Raw genomic sequence first — 18,869 nt, forward strand, 5'->3', positions numbered from 1 at the left:
CACCAAAAAAATTAATAAATAATTGTTTAACATAACATATTTTATGTCTACTCTCCATGAAGTCTCCATGCAGGTGCCATTCCTCTGTTATTCCTGCTCGAAATGTCAGGAATGACAATTGGGTATCACTTATTTTCTTGTAAAAAGTAAGTGTCCATACACAATCTCACACAATAGTCAGACTACGCTGGCAATCATCCTAATGACAAGGAATGGTAGACTCCAATTGTCAGTTTATTCATACATTTCCAGGAGGAATGACAAAGGAATGGAACACAAAGTTGTAAACAGACACGTCAGAGAGATCACAGGTCCTTCAATACTCCAAAACAAGGTCATATGATATTAGTTTTCATTGTAGCTAAAGCGTTCTCTCTGAATGCTACCTGACATCCTTACCAGTTTCTTAAAAACAAAAGCATAAATGTTAGCAAACCTGGTTCTCTATTAATCTACCGTATATGTCTTTGACTCCTCTAAAGCCGAAATGTTGCTAGGGTAGGATTGTTCTTCTACTTGAAAAATTGAACTGCACTACATTATGGTGGAAAATGTCAAGGTTTTCGATCAGTCTTTGAGTTGAAGGCTGACAGAATATGACTAATGCATCAGAACAATGATTCCAAATAGACAAATAAAACTGAAGCAGGACAGAATGTTTTTGAGAGTGACAAACCCTGATTTTGAACCCTGATTTGCGAAGGCACAGACACAGAAATAGGATGAATCATCCTAAAACAAATAGCCATGACAGGATATATATATATATATATATATATATATATATATATATATTTTTTTTTTATTCCTGGTTACACAAGCTGTAATATATATATATATATATATATAAAACATTTAAAGAAAGAAATGATGTCAAATCTAGACAATCTGGATCCAATTGTATTGTTATTCAGGTAGCAGTTGAATATGTTCTATTCTTTATTTATTACAGTTAGTAGCTTTATGTCAAAAAAGTTTTGAGATCTAATGTTGGTAAGTTTGTAATAACCCAACTATAAATGGTGCAAATATGCAGCATAGATTTATAATGGAGCCCAGCTAGTGTAGCTGGATGGAGATCGCGGCCAGCTAGGAGTGAAGCCTGATACAGAATGCTTCTCCAGATGATGTCTAGAGATTGCTTGGGGTTTAAACACTCAGACCCTTAGTGATTAAAACTTTTTACATGTTTATCTTAGGTTAATCACAATACTTCTTTTTCCTAAGACTTCTTTTGGTTTGTGACATGACATAGTGCAATTATAGCAACAACAAGACTTAGGCAGAAAATTTGTCCCAATTCCAGGAACAAATGACTATTTAAGTGACTCAGTAATAAAAACTATATTAGATATCAACAAAAAACATCACAGAAAATTTAGTCACCAGTAGCAAAATTCTAGACACATTGGACACCTGGGATTTATCCAACCGTGCTTGACTCTATAACTTACTGACTTAAAGGAGACATTTTATTTATTTTGCAACTGTATCACTTTTATGTTCAACCCAAATAGAAAACAAGGCAATCTTTGCATACAAGGACGTTTAAAAAACATGACCTTTGTCTCAGCAGTAAAGAAGAAAGGCATAAAAAGTTTACCGTATATACTCGAGTATAAGCCCAGTTTTTAAACATGATTTTTCGTGCTGAAAACACCCCCCCTCGGCTTATACTCGAGTGAACTCTCCGCCCTCAGTGGTCTACAACCTGCGGGCCTCCAGATGTTTCAAAACTACAACTCCCAGCAAGCCCGGGCAGCCATCGGCTGTCCGGGCTTGCTGGGAGTTGTAGTTTTGAAACATCTGGAGGTCCGCAGGTTGAAGACCACTGCGGCCTTCGACATCATCCAGCCCCCCCCCTTTAGTTTTGTACTCACCTCCGCTCGGCGGGACGTTAGGGTGCGCTGATCCGGGCCATCTGTGCTGCAGGACCGTCCGGTGGGGAGGGATAGTCGTTCCGGGCTGTCCATCTTCACCGGGGAGCCTCTTCTCCGCGCTTCGGGCCCGGCCCTGGAATAGTCGCGTTGCCTTGACGACGACGCACAGGGACGTTCATGAGTAATGTCCCTGTGCGTCGTCGTCAAGGCAACGTCTCTATTCCGGGTCCGAAGCGCGGAGAAGAGGCCCCCCGGTGAAGATGGACAGCCCGGAACGACTATCCCTCCCCACTGGATGGTCCTGCAGCACAGATGGCCCGGACCAGCGCACCCTAACGTCCTGCCAAGCGGAGGTGAGTACAAAACTAAAGGGGGTGAGAGGGGGGGGGGGGGACTGGAAGATGTAGAAGGCCGCAGTGGTCTTCAACCTGCGGACCTCCAGATGTTTCAAAACTACAACTCCCAGCAAGCCCGGGCAGCCATCGGCTGGGAGTTGTAGTTTTGAAACATCTGGAGGTCCGCAGGTTGTAGACCACTGTATCAGACATTGACAAGCGGTGATGATGAAGGGGTGGTGGGGGGGGACGACTGATGACATGTGGTGATGATGAAGGGGGGGGGGTGTGGGATGGTAAGGGGATGATGAAGGGGGGGTGTGGGATGATAAGGGGATGATGACAGGCAGTGATGATGAAGGGGGGGGTGGGATAATGACAATGGGATGATGAAGGGGGGTGGGATAATGATAAGGGGATGATGAAGGGGGGTGTGGGATGATAAGGGGATGATGAAAGGGGGGTGTGGGATGATAAGGGGATGATGACAGGCGGTGATGATGAAGGGGGGGTGGGATGATGACAGGCGGTGATGATGAAGGGGGGGGGGGTGGGATGATGACAGGCAGTGATGATGAAGGGGGGGTGGGATGATGAAGGGGGGATGATGACGGGGTGATGATGATGAGGTTGTTAATGACGGGGGGTCTGGATGATGACAGCGGGGATGATGTATTTCAAACCCTAGGCTTATAGTCGAGTCAATAACTTTTCCTGGGTTTTTGGGGTGAAATTAGGGGCCTTGGCTTATATTCGGGTCGGCTTATACTCGAGTATATACAGTATATGTTCATTTACTGATATTCTGTTTAGCAGTAAGCTTTCCTGAATGCAGCCATAACACTTATTTCCATTTTTTTGGGGTACAAAAGGAACAGAACCATATGGACACTGCAAGAGAAAATTATTCAATGATGGTCCATGCTACTTTTAGAATAGGTGTTGCTGAAAATGTCTCTGAGTTTGGCTTTAAAATAAAAGAATTAAATGATATAAATTAATAATATTGTACAATAATTTTATAAATTAATAGCTTCTTGCATATTTTCTTTTATAGGAATTTAAGAAAGTTAAGAAATGTAATTATAAATATATATTATGTTCTGTCTGTGTGTTATAGGGACCTTTTATAAATAAAAAAAAATGTATTTCAACTTTGTACTTATTATGGTATATAAACATTTTCTCAATAGGACTTTTGCTTCTACAGTCTCTGCAGCTTCCTGTGTGAGCTCTTTTTTCTCTGTCCTTGTATATACTTCTAACCTGCTAAATGCCCTTTGTGTACTCTACTCTAAGGTTTCTATCCCCCTGTCCACTTTTTAAGTTGGTGTGTTACTCACTCCTCTTTCCTGCTGTTATTTCTAACACAGACGGCAGAAAGTCCATCTGACAGATTTATCCTATCATTCTGTAAGTAACAGCTAAATAGTAGGAAAATAAATTATAATGAAGACTACTTAGGTGCTTCATTTTGCATTCAGGATAACAAATCAAATCAACAATAGAAAAGAAATAAGTGCAACATTGCCTATAGAGTACAATACTAATTAATAGTCATTTATGAAGGAGTCTGATTAAGAGTGTGAAAAAGCAGAGGAGTTTGAGCCAGAGTACAGGGTGGGCCATTTATATGGATGCACCTTAATAAAATGGGAATGGTTGGTGATATTAACTTCCTGTTTGTGGCACATTAGTATATGTGAGGGGGGGGGGGGGAAACTTTTCAAGATGGGAGGTGACCATGGCGGCCATTTTGAAGTCGGCCATTTTGAATCCAACTTTTGTTTTTTCAATAGGAAGAGGGTCATGTGACACATCAAACTTATTGGGAATTTCACAAGAAAAACAATGATGTGCTTGGTTTTAACCTAACTTTATTCTTTCATGAGTTATTTACAGGTTTCTGAGCACTTATAAAATGTGTTCAATGTGCTGCCCATTGGGGTCAGATCGGGAGACCTTCCCAATATGTTTGATGTGTCACATGACCCTCTTCCTATTGACAAAACAAAAGTTGGATTCAAAATGGCCAACTTTAAAATGGCCGCCATGGTCACCACCCATCTTGAAAAGTTTCCCCCCCTCACATATACTAATGTGCCACAAACAGGAAGTTAATATCACCAACCATTCCCATTTTATTAAGGTGTTTCCATATAAATGGCCCACCCTGTAGATTACAGTCTGTAACACTAAATTCACTAGGATAAAAAGAAGGTAGAAGCAAGGAAATAAGATAATGTCTGTATTATTTTTCAGAAGCAGACATTTATTTTTATTTAACCTAACAAAATAAGTTTGCCGTGGAAAGTGAATCATGGTAAAATCCCCTTTAACCCCTTCATGACCAGAACTTTTTTTTATTTTTCCCCTGACAAAGTTATACTAGGGCTTCTGTTTTGTGGGAAAGTTGTACTTTTAATTGGAACACTTATCATATAATGAATTACAGCGCCAGAGAAAAAATTTATGTAAGGCAAAATTGAAAAAAAATATGGCATTGCGCAATTTTGTGAGGCAATACATTTTTTGGAGTTAACAATACAGTAAATCTGACATGCTAACTTTATTCTATGGATCAGTATGATTCCAATGATACCAAACTTGGATATTTTTTGTTTCGTTTTATGGTAAAAAAAAAAACTTAAAAAAAAAAAAGTTTGTTCAATGCCATGTTCTGACCCCTATAACTTTGTTACTTATCCACCAATGCAGCTGTATTAGGGTTTATTTTTTGCGTCATTAGCTGTAGTTTTTATCAGTACTTTTGCATTGATGTGACTTCTTGATCACTTTTAATTACGTTTTTTTGGGAGACGATGTGACCAAAAATGACCAATATTGGCATCTGGAATCTTTTTGCGTTTACGCCATTCATCATGCAGCATCAGGAACATCATAATTTAATAATTCTGATAATTACACACGCAGAGACACCAAATATGTTTTTTTTGTGTGTTTTATTTAAGAAAAATGGGAAAAGGGGGTAATATTTATTTTGGGGGGGGGGGGGGGGGGATTTAAAAAAAACAATGCCATATTTTCCTCACCCAATCCATGACATGTCATGGGTCAGAAAGGGGTTAAAGGTGGGTAGAAAAATGAGTTCATATAAATGAAACCTGAGTTTTTCAGGTTTAAAAGAGGTTGTCCGGCAGGTAGAATATATTAATATGTGGACTGGGCTGCAGGGAAAATAACAAATACATACATTTTTTCAGCCTGCTTACCCACTGCTGCTGGTTTCCCAAGTGTACAGTCCCTACTGCTGTCCTATTCTTACCTGTTCTGATAAGGTGCCATCTAGACAGCAACTGCCTGGTCAGCACAGTGATTGGCTGAGCTGGTAGTTCCTGACTACATGTCACTCACATGGACTAGCAAGAAGAGGACTGCAGATACACAAGGCATGGAAACTTGTGAGGAAGCAGGCTGGATAAGTATATCTATTTGTTGTTTTCCCTGGAGCCTGGGCCACATATAAAAAAAATCCTTCCTGCCAGGACAACCCCTTTGAAGGTGATGGTCTTAGTGTATTGCAATAGTGGACTGTCACATTGGGCAATGAAAAGTGCAGCCCTGAGCTCATCCAGACCACTGTCCCTGCCTTATGGGGTGCCCACCTCCTTAATAGGATGTCCCCAACCACAGTGCCGAACACTACTATACAAGAGTGCAAGGCATAGTAAAGTCCAAAAACAATAGACAGACATTGTACAGAGGTCAGCAAAGCAGGTCTGAAAACAAAAGGTTAACAGACATAGAACTAAAAACAAAACATAGGGGTTAAGTAATTAAGTAATACAATTACGGAAAACAAAAGAAAAGATGGTCACTTTGACAGGGGTCAACATACACAGGATAGATCAAGCAAGGAACAATTCAGGAGCTAGTGCAGAAAGAACTGAAACACAGGCAAAGAGTATCAAACTGGTCGAGTATATATCCCACCTGAGAACAGCATGGACGCTGAGGCCAGAAGCAATTGGCCCATTGTCCAAGCCCCCTGATTGGCCTTGGGCATTGTCACAGCAACACAGAATGCATCAGCCAAACTCATGAGAACTTAAAGTGTACCCGTCAGATCAAACAACATTTTTTTTTATATATATCACTGAGTACCTAATCCTTACATGTACATCTAATTTTTATGTGTCTAGCACCTTTATTTTTTTATTACACTTTTAATTTAGCTCACTAGTCTGAATTCCTCTCAAAGGGAGGGGGCGTGGCCTCACTGTGCAGGTCTCCGCCCCCTCCCTCAGTATGCTGTTTGCTCACATCTCCCCTAGCATTAGCAAAACTACAACTTCCAGCTTGTCTTCACTAACAGTAGCAGGACACAAGCTGACAGTGGGAGGATTTTTCCTCCAGGTGTGAGCCCTGCGCTCACAGCTGTCAATCAAGGAAGTGTGTCCATGACATAGGTGATGATGCATGGACAAAGCAGGACTAGTATGTGTCCAAGCAGGCAGGGTGGGGGTGGGGGGGGTGGGGGGCAGTTGTTTGACTGGCTTTTTCAGTATGAAATACCGAAAATTTTCTAATTAAAGCAATTGCAAAGCCTATTGGTTATACATGCTTTACAACATATCAAAAGTTTTTGTATCTGACAGTACCCATTTAAGCCTTCTGCCAAAACCAGATCTACACATTACACGGACATATCATGCGTGTACCTTTTGAAGCAATTTGGGGGTGTTTAAAAATTGCTGTCTACTAGATAACTTGGTTCAGTAGTTAGGAATTTATTGGAAAGCAATGTAGTAAATGTGAGTAGCCGTATTAGTCCAGTGATGCAGATGTAAATCAAAAAATGTTGCAGTATCTTGTAATACCTTTTTTTATTGGACTAACAGAATTTTCTAGAGACAAGCTTTCGGTATTCCTCCCTTTTTCAAGTCTTTCATTTGGAAAGCAATGAATGAAGTGGTCTATTGCTTAACCTCTTCATCATGCTGTCAAATGAGCAGCTGGAAAACATACATACAATCTTCTTGCACAGTTGCCCCCTGAGATAAGATATCGCAATTGCTTTATCAGGGGCAGGTACAGTTTGGTAGGCCACTATCACACATCTTCCTGAGGTAAGCCATTGTGACATTACAACCGTGTTTCGGTTAGGTAAGCTGCTGTGACATCACAAATAGATTTTGGTGAGGTAAATGGCTCTTAGTTTCTGTAACATCAGAAGCGTGGAAAAGAAGGGGAAACTGTTGTGAATTCACAGGTTTCAGGCACAAAATCTACTGTGACATTACATATCTGTAGCACACAGATCAGCTGCTGTGACATCACAACTAGTTTTTTTTTCAGATAAGCTACTGTGAAATTGGTCGGGTTATCCCAGCTTAGCTTCATACCATATGTACTATCAAATATAACATTCAAAAAGGTCTATTCAAAACCACCCGCCAATCATGAATACATGCTCTTATGAATCTCCTTGTTCTCTGCAACGTATATCAATTGATTATTTTTCCAGGTTTTTGTGCTTCTTGCGTTCTTTATTTTTTATTTTTACTAATGAGAAGTTACTCTGCCAGTCAGTCATTTAATGGGGACTGCATTTTGTCAGTTATGTATATGTATAGATTTTTTTTCTTTTAATAAAACTAAAAGTTTTTGCGCATACCTTAAAGTAACACAGTGTCCAACACTGTTCAAACACAGATAATCTAAATACAGATGTAAAACACACAATGGAAAGTGCCAAAAGATATTATGGCTGGCTTCACAGGCTGAAAGATTAGGCATAAAAAGCTGTAGGCCATATGTTTACTGAGCCACACAGAATCAATATGTGAGCTTCCCTAAACCAGACTGAAGTGAAATCATTAGAATGTGCTCACTGAGTATATTAAGTGCCTCTAGTGTTTTCAACTGTATGGAACGGCTTGCAAATAGCAGAGACTATTGTCTAAACTGGCTGGAAGATGCGGCAGTCAGAACACTAGGATATGTAGTTTTCATCAGCCGAATCAAATGTATGTAGAAACAGCGGCAGCCGGCACTGGCTATTATAGCTGTACGAATCAGCTCCTAGGGCTAGAAGCGGCATGCAGTCCGTGAAGAAAGCGCATATATGGTGGTGCTCAATCCAGAATAGGGTAGAAATGCAACATCATGTGTAGAAAAGATGGAGGCACTCACCAAATAAATTAAATGATGTACTTTATTCCGTGGAAGACATACAAAAGGCAGGTGTAAACACGTGGGACGCCAAGTGGGTGATAGCTATTTCGTGCTGATAGCGCTTCCTCAGACCACTCCGTGATATTATATTACCTATCTACATATGATATTAAATATCAAACTTTCTTGCACAAGGCAGTGCCCTGTGCACATAGGCTGTACAGCTGTGCCCAGAAACATGTAGCCTCTGTACACTGCCATACAGGCTTAGAGTTGCCAACTGTCCAGAAATTCTTGGACAGTCCATAAAAATAAGGGATTCTTAAAAAAAAAAAAAAAAAAAAAATTTAAGTCTGAACTCTACCTTTAAACAAAATAAAGCCATAAGATGTCTGTATGCAAGAGTTGTGAGGATAATACTTAAAATGATACTTTCATGGTATTGATTTTTTAAGTTCCTGTCAAAAGCATCGTACCACGCCCAGCAATGCATGACACAGTAAGATAATTGGGATGATTCATCAAAAATAATTTAAGGTATGTTCACATGTTGATAGCCCACTGTTGGAAATCTGCTGCGAGTTTCACTACCAGTCTCTTCAATGGGTCTGCCGGAAATCTGCAAATCGCCGCCTATCCCATATTTTTTCGCAGACCCATTGAAGTAAATGGTAACAAAACTAGCAGTGTATTTCTTTACTCATTGCAAGTTTATCAACATTTCAATGTACTCTTAAGGAAAAAAATTAAGAAATGCCCCAATCAGGTCACAGCTTTTGTTTTCAGTCGTAGAAGTAAAGGAGAGGGAATCAGATTGGTTGCTATGAGTACTTGTTTTGATCTATCTACCCAAATGTATCTTTGACCACAGGGATAGCGAGATTCCACGCTATAGGAGAAATAATTCATACTGTGATTACTGCTGTTCATGCACACGAGTAGTAAAGCATTTTTTTCAGTGTGTCAGTGACATCAGAGGTTTAAAGGGGTACTCCGCTGCTAGGCATCTTATCCCCTGTCCAAATGTCCCGTCGCTGGATCTCCCGCTATCTCCACACAGCAGTGGTCGTGACATCAAGCCAAGCCCCCTCCATTAATGTCTATGGGAAGGGGCGTGACCTCCACGATCAGACATCTTATCCCCTGTGCTTTGGATGGGGAATAAGATACCTTAAAGGTGTACTTCGCTGCTAGGTAAGGCTTATAGTAGATTAAAAGATGCCGTTTCAAAGCTGCTGATGCCGCTGTTCAGGGCTTTGTCCTCTCCATCCTGACAAGCAGGAAATGTCAACTTTGCAGACAATGATTTGCTGAGCAGGCATTTCCTACGTGTGGGAATGGAGAAGAGGAAGTGCAGACAACAGCGACCATACCAATGAGGGATTGGCGGGAGGTGAGTACAGGTTATTTTTTATGTTATACTACTGCCCTGGGCACATTTAACTATAACATTTATCATCTGGAAAACAGCTTTTATTTTCATAATTCACTCTGTGTCAATACCAATTTACCCTGATTCACCTCTAGTCTTCCTAAAGAGCAACAAGCTAGAACTTATACCCTCTTTCACAGCATATTTTCATACCAACATATAAAGTCTACTTACAAGCAAGTTTGTCCTCTGCTGTACCCCCTTCCAGCAAGGAAAAGTAACAGGAAACATCATTCAAGCTGACACGGCCATTTTCTACAAAGTGGAAAAAAAAAACAGCATCCAGAATTGTAAAAGAAAGGAAATAAATTCTAAAGAAAAGTAAGCTTCAAGCTTTTATCTTTATGTAAAATTTATGAAAAGAATAATGACTAATCATCAGAGGATTACACTGTGTGGTTAGTAAATAGTCTCTGAAAGGATTTTACTTCCCCTACTTAAAGGACAATAAAAACACTTTGCATGTTTTTGTAATCTAATATTCACAAAAGATACATCATACTTAGCTAAATATACAATGAGCAAAAACAATAATAATAAGGATTTTAAAGAGGAAAGCAATTCTTCCGAATGGTCTTCGGGGCTGTTGACATCACATTTGCATTGTATTGTATACTCAAGGGAAATGCCTGGTGTATACACCAAATTTGTCCATAGGATTAAATAGCCTGATGAATGCCAAAAGTATTTCTGGCTGGTTTACATCAGTATACTGTGAAAAAAAAGAATGGAATATTGTGGTATCTTGCATTAGTTATAAAATACATAAAAAAGCAGACAGCAGACACAGGGGTGGCTATGATCGACATCATACCTTTGGGCCTGGGGGCTCTTGCAATCCCCCAGAATATGTTCACACTTGGCAGATGCTGCAGAAACTCCACTCAGATGAACTAAATGGATTTTCAGCCCCACATTTCCACAACTAATATGTCACATGTGAACCTATTATGATACTAATATACTAAGAAAGACCCCCTCAATGCAAGCCTAAAGGAGGGGGCGCGACGGCCACCACGCCCCCTCCCATACACTTGCATTGAGGGGGCGGGCGTAACGTCACAAGGGGGCAGAGCTGTGACATCCCAATACTTCGGCCCCGTGATCGTGAGTCATCAGACACGGAGCGATCTTCACTCCATGAGGTTGAAGATAGGGGGTGCTGCATGAGAGATTGCGGGGTCCCCAGCGGCGGGACCCCCGCAATCAGACATCTTATCCCCTATCCTTTGGGTAGGGGATAAGATGTCTTAGGGCTGGAGTACCCCTTTAAAAATAGACCACCCCATGTGTGGCGTCAGAATGCAACTAACGTAAAACTTGAAAAGTCGCATTTAATAAATTTAAAAAGTAGCATTTAGTGAATTTAGCACATAATATAGAACTTGTCAAAAAGCAAAAGTCACAAACCTCTCTAAAAAGTTTTTTAAGCAGTTTGGAAAATTAATCGCAACATTTTGTGACAATTCAAAGTAAAATCAACAATAAAATTTTGCCCTATCCTTTTTGTCTTTATTTTTCACAAAAAGAGACTAGAAGGTGTGTTTTAGTCTTATAAGAAACTAATTTATTGATCCATTCACAGGATAGAGGATAAGTGTCTGATTGGAGAGAGTCCAACCGCGATCTCCTAAACAAGATGCTGGCTCTCTGAAAAAAGCTACATGCTGCAGATGGTACGCCCCCATTCATTCTCTTTGGGAGTGCCAGAGAGACTCAAGTGCTATACTTGGGCATCTTCAGCGCTCCCATAGTGTAGAATGGTGCCATATGCAGCATGTACTTCTTTCAGAAAGCCGCGGTCCCATTCAGGAGATCACATGGTGGGGGGATTTTGGGGTCCCAGTGGTCAGACCCCGCACAATCAGACTCTTATCCCCTACCCTATCCTGTAGGTATTGGAAAGGTTTTCATCCACTGGACAACCCCTTTAACCTCAGTACATCCTGCACTACCCATTTTTCTAATCTTGCATTAAGTTCCTGTTTATTTTGGTCTCCATTATGTCTTTTTTTTTTTAAACTAAATCCACATTTGTCTTTTTTTTGTCACAATACATCCTAAATTAACACTAAAGTGACTAGTTCTTAAAATAAAACATCCTATGGTTTTGTGTATACAGTACCTATGTAGATATAGGCATCACCATAGTAACTGGCAACAAAAAATCTTGTACTCATAAGTTTCCAGCTATCCCCTATGTCTCACTAGTCTACCAAATGTGTATTAGCAAGAAGCAGAGGATGAAATAAATATGACTACAAGACCACATTTTATAGGGTGGCTAACTGTTACCATGGTGACACATAAGCCTGCATAGGAGCTGTAGAAACAATAGAGCGTGTTTATAAAAAAAAAAAAAAAAAAAAACACATTAAGGAATTCAACATTTATGGTGTACTCCACACGGCACTTGATACATTTTGTTGCACGGCCAAATCACTGACCACTGCAAAACCTCTTCTTAAGCAGTCCACAATGAGTTAATGATTCTAATTTACTCTAAATGAAAAGTTGCAAGGAAATTGGCTGCAGAAATGTATGCAACAAATTTAGAGTAACAAACGGGGTAAACAATTTGCCGAATTTCCCCCGGGGGAGCTATACTTACCAAGTCCCGTTGCTCCGGCCATAGTGATGCCTCCTTGTTGTGATTGACGGCCCGCGTCACCCCTCTGCTCCGTCTGCTTAGGACTAATCAAACGGAGCAGAGCAATGACGCAGGCTGTCAATCCCGCCCAGGGGGCATTACTACGGCCGGAGCGATGGGACTAGGTAAGTAAGGCTCCCCCCCCAGGGGGCTACTTACGAGGTGGCAGGGGTAACTTGCAGACTGCATATCCTCACCATCCCAGGGGGCAAAATTGGCAGATTTTACCATATATATATATATATATATATATATATATATATATATAGTAAATTTGAGTTGCCGTATTAGTCCAGTAATGCAGATGCAAATCAAAAAATGTTGCAGTATCTTGTAGTACCTTTTTTATTGAACAGAATTTTTTTTCCCCATTTAAAGTTTTATTCAGTTTCAAATAAAGACAAACAAAGTACAATCACCGTACAAGTATACTGGTGCAGGACAAGTCTACGTTCAGGCATTACATAACACCAAACTCCCGATCAGGGAACAATAAAGCATCTCAGTAAACCTCAAACTGAGAAAGAGAAGTGTGCCATACTGGAAAATTCAAATGACATTAACCAAATCGTGTCCAGCCAGACACGTACGCAACATGAGTAAGGAAACTGATAACAAATTCCAGGTAACAAGATGTTCACAAGAAGGGCACAAGGGTACAAACATAAGGGGACAAGACAAGGGAAAGGAGAAAAGAATTAGGAGTCTACAGATGGGAGAGAACAAAAGAGATAAGAAGTCAGGTAGAGGTGGAGAGGCCAGGAACAGGAGCCACTGGGTTCTGAGGGGAAAGCAGAGTGCCATATTCAGGAGTAGACTGGAAAGACAGCCAGTCAAACCAAGTTTTAGTATAGCGATCGTTCTCTGCAGGGGTCAAGGCAATTAGTTCCTCCATACGTTGGAAGTAGTTTACCTCCGCTATCCATTCACCAATCGTGGGGGAGACAGTAGATCTCCACTTACGAGGAATAACCGTCTTCGCTGCCTGCAGTAAATATCGCAAGAGAGACTTCTTATATCTAGAGGAGTACATATCAAACATAAATAAGAGAGTGGCCTCAGGAGAGTCCGGGACAGCCACACCGGTGATCCTACCCACTACCTGGCGGGCCATAGTCCAAAAGGGACGCAGAGAAGGGCAGTCCCACCAAATGTGCAACATGGTGCCAACTGAGAGGTCACATCGCCAGCAATTCTCAGAAACAGAGGGGAACCATCGGTGTAGCTGCTCCGGAGTACGGTACCACCAGGAGAGGATCTTGTAGTTAGTTTCTTGTGTTCTATTAGCAATAACAGACTTGTAGAAGCATTTCCGCCATTGCTCAGGTGTGAATTGTGTATTAAGTTCCGACTCCCAGGCAGCACAAAAAGCAGGCAGTGAAGTGGAGTAGCTGGATAGTAGCATCCTATAGAGAAAGCCTATGGTGTGAGGTGGTAGGGGAGGCTGAAGACAGAACTGTTCAAACTGTGTCAGTGGTCTATGTAAGCGCCTAGAGCGCCGAATGGTGGTATAAAAGTGGCGCAGCTGTATATATTCAAAAGGCGCCGGTACACGAGAGACTAGTTCAGGGCGTATGTCAGAGAGGGGGAGTAAGTCAGAGGAGGAGAGCACATGTGTGAAACGGAGAGGGTTTGATTTGTCCCCACCTAAGAACCCACGAGTCGAGGCGCCCGGGGGGAAATCTGGGTGATCTGTGATAGGTAACAGGGGGCCCGTAGGCTCCACCATGGACCCACTAGTCAGGGAGCCCTGAAGGGCAGAAAAGGTATGCCTAGAAGTGAAGGATAGAAGAGACAAGGAGGGTGGGGGTGGAGGCCACATCCAAGGAAAGCCGGCTAAAGAAAGAGGAGAAACCCTGTGCGCGATACGCACCCAGAGCTTGGACTCAGAATTGTGCAAAATGTCTAATAGGCGAGCGTGCATCGCCGCAATATAATACAGGCGGCAATCAGGCAGGCCCACACCCCCAGCCTCCTTAGGGCGATAAAGTGTCTCCCTTCGAATGCGCGACCGACCCAAAGCCAAGTCCCTCCAGAACGTAGCAGAAAGTTTAATCAGTAATGTTTGGACTAAGTACAATAATTTTGGTAGGAGGGTCATTTTTAAGATATTAATCCTGCCAAACCAGGAAAAGTTCTTGCGGTGCCATGACTGCAGGAGAGTGTCAAATTGTGTTAGAAGAGGAGTGAAGTTGCAATGGAAAAGACGGGATAAATCTGAAGGATCTTCCTGCCCAAATAGGAAAGGCCTCCTGAAGGCTATGCAAAGGGGAAATTCAACTTAATGAGATCGACTGAGGATTGAGGGAGGGAGACATTAAGTGCCTCTGATTTAGCCACATTAATTTTAAAGTTGGACCACACCCCGAATCCCGACAGCTCCAACATCAACACAGGAAGTCAGACATGGGGTTTAGTGATATATACCAAGAGATCATCAGCAAATGCTGAGCACTTGTACTCATGACCTCCAATGTTGGCACAGGAGATATCAGGATTCCGACGGATAGCAGTCAGGAGATGCTCCATGACCAATACGTATAGTAAAGGGGATAAGGGGCAACCCTGACGTGTCCCATTATGTATGCTAAAGGATTGGGATGGGGAACCATTAATTTTAAGGCGTGCTGAGGAGGTTTGGTAAAGAGACAAAATCTTCTAAGTGAGAACGGGGCCGAGACCTATAGAGGACAAGGTTTGACGCAGAGAAGGCCATGATATACGATCAAAGGCCTTCTCCGCGTCCAAGGAGAGAACCATCAAAGGGATCTTACGGGACTTAGCATAGTGAATAATGTCCATGGTTTTAAGCATATTGTCACATGCCTCCCTACCCCGTACAAAGCCCGCCTGATCAGGATGGATCAAGTCCGGAAGGACCGGACCCAATTGTGAAGCGATCAATTTAGCAAAGATTTTCCCATCTACATTCAGTAGAGAAATAGGCCTGTAGCTAGGACAGACCTGGGGGTCCTTGCCCGGCTTAGGGAGGACCGTGATATGAGCTAAAGTAGTCTGTGGGGGAAAGGGAGACAATGGGGACACCTCGTTGAAAGCTTCCAGCAATAAGGGGCAAGGCGCTCAGCAAACCTCTTATAGAATGCGGCAGTAAAGCCATCCGGGCCCGGACTCTTGCCCCCAGGGATGGAGTCAATAACTCCAAGAACTTGACTCAAAGAGAAGGGAGCCTCCAGGAGCTCCATTGCCTCCTCAGGAACACGAGGGAGACCAACCTGGGGGAAAGTGTCCGTCCGGGGGCTAACTGAAGAGCTAGGGGGCAGATTATAAAGAGCAGCATAATAACTCCGAAATACAGAGGCAATCTCAGGAGTGGTGTGAACTACGGATCCCGATGGGGTCTTAATACAGGGGATGTGAGACCTAGCCACATGTTCCCTCAACGCCCTAGCCAACATGCGCCCACTCTTGTCACCGAACTCATAGAACTTACTACGGCAGAGTTGGAAGATGCGTTTAGACGCAGCGTCCAGCAGGCAACGAACCGCACCAACAGAAGGTCACATAAAGTAGAGGGAGAGAGAGTGCATGCTTGTGGGCCAGTTCCAAATCAGCAACCCTCTAGAACGCCTGCTTAAGGGCATGCGCATTTTCCTTTTTAAGGCGGGTGCCGTGCTTAATAAAGACCCCCCGCAAGACACACTTGGCAGCCTCCCATTTCATCATAGGGGAAGTGGAATCCTGGGCATGATCAATAATGAAATTAGAGACCAATTGTTCGACATCTGCAACACATACAGAGTCCAATAGAAGGGATTCGTTTAAATGCCAGGTCCACTCCCCCCTAGAAAGAAAGGGCAAGTGCAGAGTGCAGATCACAGGGGCGTAGTCAGACCATAGAATATTCCCAATAGTTGAGGATGTCAACCACGGGAGGGCGTTATGTTGTAAAAGGATATAATCTATCCTGCTATAAGAACCGCGAGGGGCCGAATAAAAGCTATAACCCCTATCCGCTGGATGAAGAAGCCGTCAGGCATCGCAAAGCTGCAATAAGGAAAAGGCCCGCTTAAGGCGCTTCATGGCCGAGTAAGACATACTAGAGCGGCCCGTTGAATTGTCTAGCGTGGGATCTAGAGTGAGGTTGATGTCCCCACACAAGAGAACAGTGCCCTTGACTAAAGGGAGGGCAGTGTCCACCCAATTCAGCAAGAAAGAGATTTGGTTATGGTTAGGGGCATATACGTTTAAAATCGTGAACACGTGGCCACTGACTGACAGGGCTAGGACAATGTAACGGGCGTCCGGATCAATCGTGCAATCCAGATCCCTGTGAGGAAGCGACTTGTAAATGGCAATCACCACCCCACAAGACCTGGAGTGCCGATTGTCCGCACAATACCAAGTGGTGTAGTGAGGGTGTTTAAGAGAGGGTGCATGGCCTACCTTGAAGTGGGTTTCTTGCAAGCACACCAGGTGAGCTCTCAGTTTGTGGAAGTGGTGTAATACTTGAGCTCGCTTTTCCGGAGTATTGAGCCCCTTCGCGTTGAAGGAGACAACTTTTAGATCCGCCATAACCAAGACAAAGGAGAGGAGAAAACAAAAAGCAAAATTAGTACTGAGAGAAAAGAAATGGTACAGGGGGAGTAAAGAAAGAGGAAAAAAGAAAAGAACAGAACCCAGTGGCTATAGAAAAGAGAAACGAAGAGGAAGAAGGAAAGGAAGGAAGACGGGGGAAGGGGAAAACGGGGAGAAACTGGAGGGAAAGAAGGAAAAAGAAAGAGAAAAGAGCAAGAAGAGGGAAGTAGGGAAAAAACAAAAGGAAGGAGAAGGAAAAACTAGAAGCGAATACGGAGGGGGGAGGGAGGATGGGGGGACAATCAACAAAAAAAGCAGTAGAAAAGGGGGAAGGGGAAAGGTGGGAGCTACTGCTGCGTGAACTAGCAACTATGTGTAGGAAAAAATACCCGGCACAGCAAAGGTCCAGGGTGCCCTGCACCTATTGGGGGGTAGAACTAGCCAGGCAGCAAAAGGCCGGGGCTCCGGCACTGCCAATGATAAGGGGCAAAAAAATAAAAATGTATGTAACGTGGATGAGGAACAAGGGACCAGGTGCAACCAAAAATATACAGAAGTAACCTCAAATGTGGAGCTCTGGAAAAATTGGGGAAGATGGGAAAACAAGACAGGGACCAGGGAGGAAGACATGAGGGCAGAAGTATGCAAAGAAAGCACACCCCAAAGTATGAGATTACGGCAATACAAGGATGGGTACATGACATAATGAAAATCAATTTATGCATTGAATGCAAATCAAGCCGGCATCAGGTCGGCCCCTCTCTCAGCACGCCCAGCAGGGGAGCGTTGTGCAGGATTAGGCTCAACAGCAACACGGGCTCCCTGGGCTCGGGGACCCCTTGGAGGTAGGTTGGAATGAGGAGCCAGTGAGGAGGGGGAAGTGGATGGGCGCAGCGGCCTTCTGGAAGAGGGAGTGTGTAGCATAGGCCAGTCTGGGAGCATGACCTCCGGCTAGTCCAAGTCCCTCAGAAAGCCCGGGAGGTCATCAGGCGATCGTAGGGTGAACACACGTCCTTTCTGCCGCACCATGAGTGAAAACAGAAACCCCCAGCGATACGGGATGTCACGGTCTCGGAGGACCTGCAGGAGCGGCTTTAGCTCGGCACGCTGCGCCAAGGTATGACGGGAGAGATCCGGATAAAGTTGAATAGTAGCGTCCTTGTAGGTAGTACGTCTGCGGCGTCTCGCACGTTGCAAAATGTCCTCCTTGAGCGTGTAGAAGTGAATCCTGCAAATGACATCTCTTGGGTTCCGGTCATCAGTGCTAGGGGGGCCCTATGTGCTCTGTCCATTTCTATATGTACATCAGGAGGACCGTCTAAGAGGTCATTAAAGATGGTAGTCAAAGCCTCCCACAGTTCATTAGGGGACACCGCCTCCGGCAACCCCCGAATTCTGATATTGTTCCTGCGGCTGCAGTTTTCAACGTCATCCAAGTGTTGTTGGAGACAGAACAATTGATCCGTGTGACTGCTCACCACCGACTGTAAGGCTTGAAGTGAGATTTGAGCAGACTCCTGAGACACCTCCATTGCATCCACTCTGGCAGAGACCATAGAAAGTTCATTACGTAACAGAGCGAATTCTCGCTTACATTCATCCACCACCTGTCTAGTGAGATTAGAGATGTCGGTCTTAGTAGGCAGAGAGCAAACCAGAGATTGTAAGTCGGCCAAGGTAATTGGCGTAGCGGCCACCTGGGCCTGGCAGGGACCCACTTCACAACTCATAGGAGGATGATAAAAGTCTGTCTCCATAGATATTGATCCAGGAGGAGGCAGGCTAGGTCTGAAAACCGAAGGGGTAATTTCCAAGCTGCATGCAGGAGCAGGAGAGGTAGGAGAAGGAGCTGGGTGCAGGGGGGACAGAGAGCGGTGGCAGCGACCCGGAGTTGTTGA

The 18,869-nt window shown here is 43.3% G+C and overlaps 1 protein-coding gene across 3 annotated transcripts in view; it reads right to left on the minus strand.

Moving 5' to 3' along the window:
• DGKA (diacylglycerol kinase alpha) overlaps positions 1–18,869 on the minus strand; it is a 218,334-nt gene that overhangs the window by 51,592 nt on the left and 147,873 nt on the right. For all 3 annotated transcript variants that reach the window (XM_056562349.1, XM_056562351.1, XM_056562350.1), the window contains one exon: positions 9,960–10,040. In XM_056562349.1, coding sequence (XP_056418324.1) covers positions 9,960–10,040 — 81 coding nt within the window. The remainder of the gene's footprint in view (positions 1–9,959; positions 10,041–18,869) is intronic.

The sequence above is a fragment of the Hyla sarda genome, chromosome 2 (assembly GCF_029499605.1).
Source record: "Hyla sarda isolate aHylSar1 chromosome 2, aHylSar1.hap1, whole genome shotgun sequence".
Lineage (NCBI taxonomy): Eukaryota > Metazoa > Chordata > Amphibia > Anura > Hylidae > Hyla > Hyla sarda.